The sequence below is a fragment of the Triticum urartu genome, unplaced genomic scaffold (assembly GCF_003073215.2).
Source record: "Triticum urartu cultivar G1812 unplaced genomic scaffold, Tu2.1 TuUngrouped_contig_773, whole genome shotgun sequence".
Lineage (NCBI taxonomy): Eukaryota > Viridiplantae > Streptophyta > Magnoliopsida > Poales > Poaceae > Triticum > Triticum urartu.
Window position 1 is genome coordinate 1 of NW_024118603.1, and position 12,211 is coordinate 12,211.

General features: G+C 43.6%; 2 protein-coding genes across 3 annotated transcripts; one reads left to right on the forward strand and one right to left on the reverse strand.

Annotated features, from left to right (window-relative positions):
- Nucleotides 1–782: 782 nt before the first annotated feature.
- On the reverse strand, nucleotides 783–4,659 carry LOC125531649 (FBD-associated F-box protein At5g60610-like). Of its 2 annotated transcripts, XR_007293393.1 has the most exons (5): nucleotides 4,396–4,659; nucleotides 2,962–3,687; nucleotides 2,758–2,840; nucleotides 2,542–2,682; nucleotides 783–1,753 (listed from the first exon to the last, which is right to left on the reverse strand). XR_007293393.1 is itself a non-coding variant. In XM_048695974.1 (4 exons), exons 1-4 carry the CDS (start codon nucleotides 4,447–4,449, stop codon nucleotides 1,478–1,480), a joined length of 1,401 nt encoding a protein of 466 aa, XP_048551931.1. In that variant the 5' UTR covers nucleotides 4,450–4,659; the 3' UTR covers nucleotides 783–1,477. The 2 variants fall into 2 exon arrangements, 1 of the variants encoding a protein (XP_048551931.1); XM_048695974.1 differs by having other exon boundaries at nucleotides 2,758–3,687.
- Nucleotides 4,660–4,785: 126 nt separating this feature from the next.
- On the forward strand, nucleotides 4,786–10,675 carry LOC125531650 (ribonuclease H2 subunit B-like). The gene is made up of 11 exons (XM_048695975.1): nucleotides 4,786–4,939; nucleotides 5,168–5,283; nucleotides 5,487–5,543; nucleotides 5,719–5,820; nucleotides 6,129–6,205; nucleotides 6,301–6,424; nucleotides 6,773–6,846; nucleotides 9,006–9,066; nucleotides 9,897–9,972; nucleotides 10,084–10,180; nucleotides 10,258–10,675. The coding sequence occupies exons 2-11, from the start codon at nucleotides 5,229–5,231 to the stop codon at nucleotides 10,378–10,380; spliced, it is 846 nt and encodes a 281-aa protein (XP_048551932.1). The 5' UTR covers nucleotides 4,786–4,939; nucleotides 5,168–5,228; the 3' UTR covers nucleotides 10,381–10,675.
- The last annotated feature ends 1,536 nt before the right edge of the window (nucleotides 10,676–12,211 follow it).

Below are 12,211 nucleotides of genomic sequence, written 5' to 3' on the forward strand. Positions count from 1 at the left end.
TAACATATTTTCTATAGATCGAGTCAAACTTAAAAAGAATTTTGACATAAGATAAAACTAGAACTTTTATGAATTTGCAATGTAGAAAGTAGTTCAAAGTTAAGCTAAATACCGGTGGCCATGCTTATTGACAACCATCGCAAGTGGGGGCTAGTCGGTATTAATACATTGTCAAGCCTGATATGAAATAAATACAATTCGGTTTCAATATCTACCAGTGATTTTGGTAAATTTCAAACTTTTTTTCTAGAGTTGGTAAATACCAAACTGACTAACTAAGTTGAGGTAAATTTCAAAATGAGATTTATTATCGAAAATATCTCAATGCGGGAACATGTGATCAGCAGATTTATCACACACAACCAAAGCAACAATCGTCGACAATATCACTATAGACTACGACCATGAGTGCACTACAGCTACAAGGTGGCAGGTAGCTCACGCACACACCAAAGAGTTCTCCTTTTCCCCCTTTTGAGCGGAACACCAAAAAGCTGGTAGCATCCACACTCATGCGGGAATTGTTTGACAAAAGAAAAAGATCTCAGTTGCCTGAGGAATAGCAGATGCGGAAAAAACACACATACCATAAATTAATTCAATAAGATGTAGCTCGGCTTCAAACTGCGAACCCTTGGATCATTGCCTCAATGACAGACTCTGCTTCTACCTACATTCATGATCGGAGTGATGAACCCGCGAAGTGCAAAGCACAATCATTTATACTCAAATTACAAATTGTGAGAAGCACATCTGCGTGATTCTGAGAAGCCAAGAAAATATTTATCAAATTTTGCTGCCATTGATTATGCAACATCACATGTCACACGCTGCACAAATATGGAGTGCGGAAAGTACCTTATCAGATGAATACTACACACGCACTGGAAGAAACATTCTTGTTAGCTTTTTAATCTTGATCATGTATCTTCTCATGTTTATTTCAGTCTTGCATGTAGTAGTTGCAGGTAGAAAAATGTGTGTGTAGGGAGGTACGTGTGATACGTACGAGTCAGTAGTTTCAGATAGGAGAAGCATGCATGGAGAAAGTCCGAGCTGCCGCGTGAAGCTGGCTAGCTTGCCGTGTGAGACGGTGGTGCATGATGGTCTGAAGCCAACGGCCTGCACAAGTTGAAGCCGATGGATGGGTGAGTCCTATGCGACCTTGAGAAAAGGTCCGTAGTTAGATAAGGTCAATTCTTGTTAGCTGCATGTGTGCGTGTGCTGTTAGTGGCCTGGGTTAGTGCATGCGTGGGCTGGTTAGTGGGCAAGTGTAGTGCCCGGTGTGCGTGCGTGAGTACTACTTAAGGGCTGTAAAGCATATTTGTTTTGGTACAAGAAGAAATATAGAGAGAGGAAAACGTCGGCTGTGTGACACAGTACGGCACCAAAATTCCTTGTGTTCTTGTGTGTGTTGTGTGAAACAACCAAGAGAGAAGAGGGCTGAGAGAGTCGGCTCCGACAATTCTCCAGTAACTTAGAGAACGAACTGGCTGTCTCTTGGGGAAAAAGTTTCAGCCATGGGCCAGGTAGGGGGTACCAGCTGGTGATCACCACCTTCCTCCAGACGTGCTTGGTTGAAGGACAAACATCTCAGATTAGGAGCCCTACATAACAGTAGCCTCACCAAGCCTATCTCATTATCTCTTCCCATGAAGTTATACATTTCTACATTCTTCAAACTGACGTGCTGGAAGTCGACATCATTCCATACCACCCCATTATGAGATTCAAGATATGATAAATAGCGTACCTGGAAATGTTGAAGGCAAAACAAATAAGAGCTCTTTTCCTCCAAATAAAAAACAAACATTGGGGGTATTAAAAGAAAATATCTACTGTTGTAGAAGTTTGCTTTTAACCTTGAACTCCTGTATCAGTTTACTTTAACCCCTTGGCACTATCCCTAACTGTTTTGCTGAGACGACACGTGGTAGAAATGTACCATCACTTACACGTCAACACATTGTGTGTCAACAACATAAGTATTTTTTTCAGAAAAGAAAAGAAAACTTAAAAAATAATCATCAGAATTTCTTGGAAAATTTGAAACTTCAACTTTGGTTTGGAACTTGTATATAAAGTTAATATGAGAAAAATGGATCCAATAGTTCACAGATGACAGCTAAACATTTTATAATAGTCAATCCAAAAAGTTCCTACAAAACATTCCCCATGATCAAACAAAAAAATGATTCAATAGTCAATCTGGAGAAAACTTATCCCCGATATTACTAGTGCGTTCCAGATCTCTTTTTATTCAAACAATTAATTTTTTAAAATTATCATTTTCCTGGTCTCTTGAATATTTTTTTCTAGATTTCTCAAACTTCCTATTTTTTTAGTTAAGTTGTCAACATGGCAAATGCGGGCGTGTAAAAGTGGGAGGGTCTGCAGTAAACTGATTCAAGAGATCCAGGTTAAAAAAAGGTGTTGCAAAGTTCAAGGTTGAAAGTGAGCTTTCACAATAGTTCAGGATTGAACAATCTACATTTTCTATTTAAAATAAGTACAACATACAAGAGGGGAAACCAATCTTACAGTAGTTCTCAGTGTAGCCAAATATGGTGCAGCAATTAGGAACATGAACATCCAAAGAAGATCATCGAAAGGTTTTGTAGCGATGTTCAAAGTTAGGACTTTGAGGTTTAAAAAGGTGGCAGGAGTTCTTGGTTTGACCAGCTGCAGAAAAAAAAATAAGTTAGATGAATGATGCACCAACACTGCGTTGGAGAATATCCAGAAAGTGGGGCTCACCTTGGGGATCTCGTACCACAAGCAAAGGCTCTTGATATGGGGAAAACAAGTAGAGATATCATCCAACCTGTCCGCATCATATTCTGGAAAAATATCATCAGTAAATTGCAGGGAAGCATGCTCAAGACATGGAATGGATTGAAACGTAGATGTTGGGAGCATCTCTCCGCAGTACTCCAATCTTTGCAGGTCTGGTGTGTCTACCTTAAATTTACCCAACGATGGAGTCATTAACAATAGCAATTCTTTAAGCTTTGGAAGCCGCAGGATTCTGATATCAAACATGCCAATCAGGTGTAAGCTCAGTAAGTTTGTACAGCACCTGAGGAGAACTTGCACCTCTTTCAGGCTCATATACATCTGGACCAGGGCAAGCTTTGTGAGGGAACCGAATCCTCTGAAGTCGAGGGGGACAGAAAGCTTGAAATGACTTAGGCATAAGCTGGTCAGCAGCGAGCTTCTGTAAACAGAGAACAACCACCAGGGGAACTCGTACTCCATCCTTACAACAATTGCCATATCAATTTCGCTGATACCATGCTGAGCTGCAGAAGCTATGGCGCTGTTGACCACATCGCTACACTCCGCACTGCCTGAGAACACAAGGGACAGTCTTCTCAATGGCGTCTCTCTCTTAAGCCTTGTGAACCACTGGAGGGACTCAACAAAATGGTGATCTCTATGTGTGTTCAAGTAGTCCCGCATTGGTCCGAGGCGTACCCAGCAATAGTTGTCTGGTAAAACCACCTCACTGAAATGGAAGGATTCCACGAGTCTCCATAAGCGCCTCCATCGCCGTGAGAGGAGGCTCGTGCCGACCGCAGTCTTGGAATCCAACTTGTCTAGGATGCTGACCAGGATTTCGTCGGGCAGTCCGCTGATCCAATCGCAAAGACACCGCTTCTTGCAAGAGTTTGACTGAAGAAAGGACTGAAGAATTGCCCGTTGTTTTAATAGATGTTACTAGCTGTGCATACTAAATTTCACAAGATGAACACATAGCATTGCTTGAAAATAAAGATAACATGTGCCATCAATCAATCTTAACTGAACATTGAACGAAGGGCTTAACAAAAACACGAACTAAGATTCAGTGTGACCATTCCCAGGCATTCTGGTAACCTTTTTTTTTCTGGCAAGTTCTTCCTATTTTTACTTATTCAACACCGCATGATGTTTCCAGAAGAAAAATAACAGATATCAGATAATGCGCACTCTAACATGACTGAAGGAGGGCAGTTGTTTCAATAGATATTAACTTTTTTGCATAATAAATTTCACGAGATGAACGCATAGCATTGCTTGAAAATAAAGATAACACGTGACATCAATCTTAACTGAACATTGAACGAAGGGCATAACAAAAACATGAACTAAGATTCAGTGTGACCATTCCCAGGCATTCTGGCAAGTTCTTCCTATTTTGACTTATTCAACACCGCATGATGTTTCTAGAAGAAAAAAGGAACATATATCATGGCATAATGAGCACTCTAACATTTTGAATTGAAAAGGGTGGACTGAACAACACATCTACAATTTACCAGACTAACAAAAGGGATCGAAAGAATCGAATCATAGTCATACAGATTGGGTATGCACAAAGAAGGCGCTAGAAATCCAACGAGGAAGTGGTACCTTGTCCATGGAGACGTTCCGCGCCCCTGCTGATCCCGCCGCGGATTTCTCCATCCGAGTCGGGGTTTACTGGCTAGGGCTTGAACTTTGAAGCAGCCCTGGCGGGGCAAGGTGGACTCGGGATTCAAATCGCTGCAGGCGCCGTCCTCGATCCAAGCGCGGGGTACGGCCACATCGAGAGTTCCAGCTCCGTCAAACCAAGCCAGGCCGCCGACCAGCGGCCATCCTCGAGAGGACCGACGCCGACCGGCAGCGTCAGCGCCAAGTTTTTTTTTTTGACCGGTGTCAGCGCCAACGTGGGCTTGGACTCTGGGCCGTCAGGGCTTTCTATGGACAGGTGGGCTGAATTAGGCCCATGGACGCACAGAGCAGGGCAAGGGCAAGGGCAACGCTGAAAAGTGTAGACGCGGGAGGCTAGGCCGGCGTGGCGCCAAAACTAACCCTACCGCCGTCCCCTTTCGTCTCTCCTGCCGGCGCGACGCAGGGGCGAAGAACTCGGAGTCGGAGAGGCAGTACCCCCGGCGACCTTCCTGGCCCTCCTCAGGTACGCATTCCACCGCCGACTTGTTCCTTGCCCCAATCCCTAATCCCTGCGCACTCCGGTGCCCGGCGCCACCAACGCTGCCGCGTGATCTGCGCGTGGAACCAGCGAACTGAAATTGGCGAGTTCTTTATGCTTGGGTGACCCTTCTCTGTTTTTGTTGTTATTGTTGTACAGATCAATGCAGTCTTATGTAATTAGTTCCTTTTTGGATTAATCTGAACGATGCAGTAGAACCAGAACCCAAACCGTGCACCAGTAACAAAGCTGAAGGGGCCAACGACCACCACTGATGGCGTTGTGGTGTGAGAACATGGCGTTGCCGCCCCGTGTCCTTGTCGCTCCCCGTGAGTTCCCCAATCCCCTCAACATTTCTAGCATTGTTTCCACTGCTGTATGGTGTATTCTGTTTTAAGCACTGTTAGTTTGTGTGGCCTGGTTGGAAGGACAACAGGATGTAATAAGTCCGCTAGCGGGTGATCGCCTCTAGCATCCGATTTGTGTTGCGAGACCCATATTTATAATCAGACTCCATTGTGTTTCTTTGCAGGCCCTTCTGGTGCCAATGGTCAAGGGAATATTCTATTACTTCGCCATCCAAAACTAGGTGGCCAAGCTTACTTACCTCAGTATAAGTTTCTGATCGTCGAGGACATAGAAAAATACATGATGATGCTTGTGGCTTGTGATTGTTTATTGCCAATTTAGAGTAGTTCTGTTGTAGAAGCATCCTTTAAAGATAGACCAACAGCTTGCATTGACTCTTCCTTATCGTCAAACAGAAGAAGAAACACAGTATCTGTTCACTGACGGCCAACTTCATGAATTCAATTGGTTTAAGGAGCGTTATGGTTCTTGGTTCCTGGGAGATTATGTCTGTGAAGGTATGGTAGAAGCATAAACCAGCCATGCAGTTTTGCCATTGCTCTGCAGAACTTGATTTACTTTCCTTAGGGGTGAAGCCCATATCTTATTGTTGTTTCGTATAGGCAGCTTATATGGTTTGTTACCTTGCCTCAGCAAACCTGCCAGTTAAAATTTATAACCCAAGAAAATCAGATATCGCCTTAGTTTTAAGGAACATGATAATATAAAGGAATGATGATGTTCTTCTCATTCTCTATTTTGCATATCATGTACTCCTGCTTTCAATGCCTAGTTTTGCTATTGAATCCTGCTTTCCTTCCTACAGATGGTAGCGTTTACTATTGCACACTTGTTGACCCCATCTTTGTTCTTCTACCACTTTTCGAAGCTGCACGTATGTCGGTATGTGTGGTCAAAGATAAATTTTACAGTACATGATTCTTATTTCATCATCTTTTTTTTTCAATTTAAAAGCAATTCCTTTCCCTGTGTTGCAGAACGGTAAGGATCTGGGAAAATTCAGACAGTTGGATGAAATTTTATACATCGAAGGTTATCCTGGATATCAGCACCTCATGAGTATAGCAGGAAAGCATATGGAACTGGTTTGTGAAGTTAAAGGTAGGTCTTTGGAATATGCATTTAATGTACAATTACAACTATATCAAGTTGCCGTGACATTGTTAATTACTAGTACTCCCTTGCAAGTTGCAACCTGACAGTTGTTCCCTTTGACCACTTGCTACTGCTTGTCTTCGAAACTACACCATTACTACGTTAGACAGTTCATACATGTGATCTTGTTTTCTTTTTCTTGGATGGTGGTTTCTTACCGGTTGTGCTGCCAGTGCCAGACACTATCTTTTACCATCTTTTGTTGTTTTTGGCACAATTTATTTCTCTACTTACATACTATAAGAACATATCCGATAGTTCTTACAGAATCATTTGATGTTATCTTTGCTGCAGAAGTTGCTAATATGAAGTTCTTCAGGCTAGATGATTCCAAGGTCTTAACTTGGATGTGCTGTAAGGTAGGTTGTGTCAGTTCTTACTCTACCAACTTTCATTATGCTCCCCTATTGATCTTTATCCTTGGTGGAGAAGGCTAGTTCTGCATTGCATTTTATGAAAGCAATGACATGAACTGCAGTTAGGGTGGGAGGTACACCATACCACATTAAGAAAACATGCACACTTATCTGATTATTGAAGTCACTTAAATGTTTATTGTTGTTTGCCCTGAACAAGGGTGTTAACAATGAAGTCCCAAGTTCAGACTACTAAGGGTCTAAGGCATAATTCGCCCACACCATTTTGTAGTGTGCTTTGGTTAGATAGAGTTGTATAAAAAGGCAGGTTCAGAAAACATTGACCATATTGGACACTTCGTAGGGTATGCATGATTTGTGCTTTATTTGTCATATCCAGAACCATAAGTAACTTACATACCTCCTGCCCTAACTGCATCCAGTGGCTGGCCCTCGAAAGGATCGAGTTAATAACCAGCACGGGCCGTGGCATCTCCGAAGAGCGCAATCTCCATATCCCCTATAACATAAGGATGATGGGAGATAACACTCCCTTCATCTTGCCAAGGCCTACACTCTTGGCTGCGCTCTCGATCCAGATGTTGGAGCTATCGTCGGCTTGCAGTGCGATCAACTGAAGGGAGAACTTTGCGAGCACCTTGCCACACTTATGAGCGAAGCAGCCCTTGAGTAGGCGTGGGATTGTCTCATTCACTTGATTGCAGTGCAGAGAGGGCATCCGCTGGGGTACTGCAATCCTCTGTGATGAAGATGTCAGAGAGCAATTGCTGAGAAGGTGACGAGTGTTCACTGTAGTGACCACTAACTAGTGAGCAGCAGTCCTACAGCATGATCATCTGAATGCAGGACAATAAGGCTGCTTAGAGCATGTCTAACAGAGCCCTCAAACTGGTCAAACCCTCAAATATACTGCCAGTTTGAGGGTTGAGCAGAAAAAAAGGCGCAGATCAGCACCCTCAAATCCCTAAACCCTCAAAAAAAATTCCAGGTCGAACCCTCAACTTTGAGTCCCAACCTGCACTAGTGAGGGTTTGGGCCAATTTTCCAGGCCGAACCCTCACTCGGTCAACGTCCGCGCGGGAGGGAAATTTTCTCCCCACTTGTGCCTCCCTCCTCCTCCAGACCCAACCTCGCCCCGCCCTGGCGTCCGGCATGATCGTGGCATCGACGCATCTCGGCCGCCACGGCTTTTTTCTTATATGCCACCCTGCCAGGTTCTCTCGTCTCTCCTCGCAAGCGTCGCGTAGTCTCCCCACCCCAGGCTCGCTTGTTTGAGTCAGCACGTCCTCCATGCGGCCGATTTGGTGGCCGGCCGGCCCCGGAGTCCAACCTGCGTTCCCCCTCCCGCCTCCGCATAAATCTTTCCTAGTGGCGACGAAGACGCTTTAAGGTCCTATACGCCGGCCCGTCCCCGCCTCCACGCCCCGCCCGAGCCCGCGTCGCCGTCCGCCTCCCGCAGCCCCGCGCGTGGCCGTCCGCCCCCACCGCCGCAGTTTGCTGTCCAGTTTTGCGGGTTTGAAGGCCGGGGCGCAGATCAGTGCCCTCAAACCAACCCTCAAAACAGAATATTCTGTTTTGAGGGTTGGTTTGAGGGCATGATCTGCGCCAGCGATTTTCGGCCTTCAAAACGACAATTTCTCAACCCTCAAACTGGTTTTGAAGGTTGAGTTTTTGAGGGTTCTGTTGGACATGCTCTTATTATTATACCGATGAGCCGTTTGATGTCACAAAAATATTTTAAGATATACCATTGAGAAACCAATGTAATGCATCTTATCATGTTCCTACCTGCGTGGAGGTGGCACTGGCAACAAGACTAATATAAGAAAAGCTAGCTAGTAGGATTGCTAATTAAATACTAGACCAGGCAAAGCCTAACAAGCAGAAAAGTCGTGAACGATAAATAGATATGCAGCTGCTGTCGCTATTCACTTGACGTTGATCGGGTTCTCTCTGATTGTATCTTGAGAGCAGAAAGGTCCCATCTTCTGATACAGTTTTTACTGCAGGTATGCGCTTGTGACCATCTCTGGTTGATTTATTTCTAATTAGCGAACTTTCTGGTATTGATTCCTAAAATCATACTTTTCACTTCCTCTGTACTATCAAGAATTAACTATCTACTCTCAATCTCATTTACAGGTACACAGTATAAAAGAGCTATCTCCAAATTAGGTAAAAATTATGCTGCTCAAGGAGAAAGAGAACTGTGTATGTCACTGTAACTTCTCGTCATCTTACTGCCCAGTTTATTTTACAAGTGTCTGTTCATCTCATAATCAAACAGTTAAATGTTGATCATAAGTTCCACATTGATACAACCATATTATTTGAACATGGGTCATTAGGTGTAATCTATATACAACAGTAGTGGTTGGGGCGCCACCTTGTGGCGCCGCTTGAGAGGTAGTTGTGCGCATGTTTCCATTTAAAAAAAATACATGAGGTCCTCGTCTCCATCTAAAAAAAATATCTCAGAAAACAATCCTCACCTCCATCATAAAAAGAAGTAAAAAAGAAAACAAAAATACCGCCGTGTCCTACCAGCGAACGCCACTTTGCATAGCCCTCCATTTAAAAGAATACGTGAGTCCTCACCTCCATCTAAAAAAAAAGTATTTTATAAAATTCCTCATCTCCATCTTTTTTTTTTTCAAAAGCTATCTCACAGTGGCCAACCAGCTTGCGCCACATGGCATAGCTGGTTGGCCACCCTTATGGCGATGCTTAATGGGTTTAATGCCTTAAGCTATGACAATAATCCTTGGACTTTCTTTTCATGCAAAATTGGACTGTGTAACTTAAGGGAGCTTTATAGTATATTGATCTAAGCCCAGTGGAGGGGTACAGAAAAAGGGATAGATAAGTTATACCCTGTCTTAGTATAACTGTACATGTGGTATGTACTACTTCAATACGAGAACATCTAACAAAAATGAAATTCCTAACCCACGTCATATTTTAGAACCCTAGCTTAAAATTTTCTTGATAAGGTGAACTGTAAAGTTCTTATGGAGCTGTTTTTACTATTTGTGCTACAGTAAAGGAGGCTGTCCAAATAATTCGTGAAAACCTGAAGGATGAACCGTGGCTAATGGTACTCTGCAAGAAATTGCAGTAAGACTTGTCTCTTTCAACAAGAGTCCCTCACAAATAGAAAAGAAAAGAAGAGTCAGTAGTTTGGTATTGTCCATCTGTCTCACGCTACCACAATCTGCTCCACTGCAGGTTAGACATCAGTGAGATAAATGATATGGCCAAAACCAATGACACGTCATTTTGTGCTGATAGTTCTCCGGTACCTGCTCCAGCTCGTCCCTCAGAGGTAAACTCCTCAAGAATGCTTGATCTTTTTCAACGCTCACACCATGTTCTCTAAGCTTGTCCAATGCGTCAATACAGGGGGGTGTAGGAAATAGCAGTGCCAAGTCAAGCAAAGGGAGGCCTGCGAAGAAACTGAAGCCTGAGGTAGGATCAAAGAACATAAAAGACATGTTCCGAAGGGTGACAAGGAGTGGGACATAATCCCGAAAGGCTTGATTGATATTCTTGGAGTTGCGGGGTTATCTCGAATTTGGATGTGCTGAGATGCCATCGACCATTGTTGGTTCTTGACCCCGAAACCCATTATATGTAAGCTGCATTAGTTCCTTTTTGACGAACCCTGTTGAGCTGCACTAACTTTAGCCTTAGTAAATCAGGTATGTAGGGCGTTGATTCAATTGTATGGACTGTGAACCTTGGAATTTATTTGTACCCAAATTATTAATCTCATTGAGCTGCCTGCTGAGGCTGTAACTGAACATATGCAGTTGCTTCAGTAACCTGAGCTGGTTGTAATCTAGTTTATTTATTGTGTTCATGCTGACATCTCTAGTTGCTTTTTTTTACTAGGAGAGACACGTAGCCACACTCTTTAACTTATGAGCTGACTGGGACATATTGGGTGTGTGTTTAGATACATATGTCATGTGGTAACATCCCTAGTTGCTTATGAGACTGATATTCAAGAATCGGTAGTACCATGTGCAACCTTTTTTGTGGGGAGAGAGAGGACGAGATGCGCGAGCAAAACCCTAGACACCCTCCATCTACTACCCCTCTCGCTGCAGCCAGCGCGCGTTGCTGGGCAAAGCCCTTGTGGCGGCGGCGGGGAGGTCCTGATCGGGGGCGGCCTAATTGTGGAGGTGGAGGGCTGCTGCGAGATGATGGGGTTTGTGTGCTTGAGTGGCAATCTTAGTGAGATAATGTTCCATGGTGGCATTGGTGATCCAACGTAGCTATCTTCAATGGCGGCCCAACCTTTCAAGGTCACAGGATAAGAGGGAGTCGGTGCATGGTCCTAGACAACGACGAGCTTGATATCTGACCCAGACTTGCCGTGCGGCGGCAAGTATGATTTTTTCCCAGGTTATCTTATCTTTGAGTTTGGTCTGGGGCGGTAAGACGGCGGCAGTGTTCTAAACTAGGAATAATGTTCTCCCCGTTCCGTTTGTACGTTTATCGTAGGCGGGGGCTATGGTTTTTGCTGGATCCATCTGGATTTGGCCAACTTTCATTGTCTTTAGAGTCTCTACAGCCCCTTATTGGTGTTTTCTTCTTCGGGGCGGTGATTTGCTTAAGATTGTGGTCGCTGGCATCTTCCGGTCTGCATCGATGACTTCTTTGCTGCTGCTTCTACAAGCTCATAGTAGACTGCCGATGGATGCAGGAGGAAGTAGACTTTGGCAACCCAAGATTTTGTTGTATGGGTGTGTTTGTAAGGACCTATGATGTTCAATATTTGGGCCTTAAGCCCATCGCAAAAAAAAACAGTAGTACCCACGAGTGCATCATTTACTTCCTCCGTTTTAAAATAAGTGTCGTGGCTTTAGTTCAGATTTGAGCTGAAACACGACACTTATTTTAACGAAAGGAGTACTCCTACATAGTTATGGCTCAAGCAGGACAGGGACTAGGAGAAAAACATCTAAAGTAACTTTAGGGCCTCTTTGATTTGTAGGATTTCTAAACGTGCGAATAGTAAAAACATCTATATCTATACTACTATATAGTGTGTGAATATTGGATGTTGGATGAAGTTAATCTAGCGGTGGAGAGTTAACAAATCTGAGTACTGTTGACAAATCTGAATATTGGATGTTGGATGAAGTTAACCTAGCAGTGGAGAGTTGACAAGTCTTTGTAAGGACCTACTCCTATTTTGCCACATGTACTATCTAGAAGTTTTCGTTACTGAGCTTAAGATGCACAAACCTCCAAGCATTAAGTTATCCTTTGTTCTAGAATTTTTCATGCTTTAATGCTGCCAATTTTTCTCGTTTAGATGATTTGCTATTTTTTCACTTTATGATTA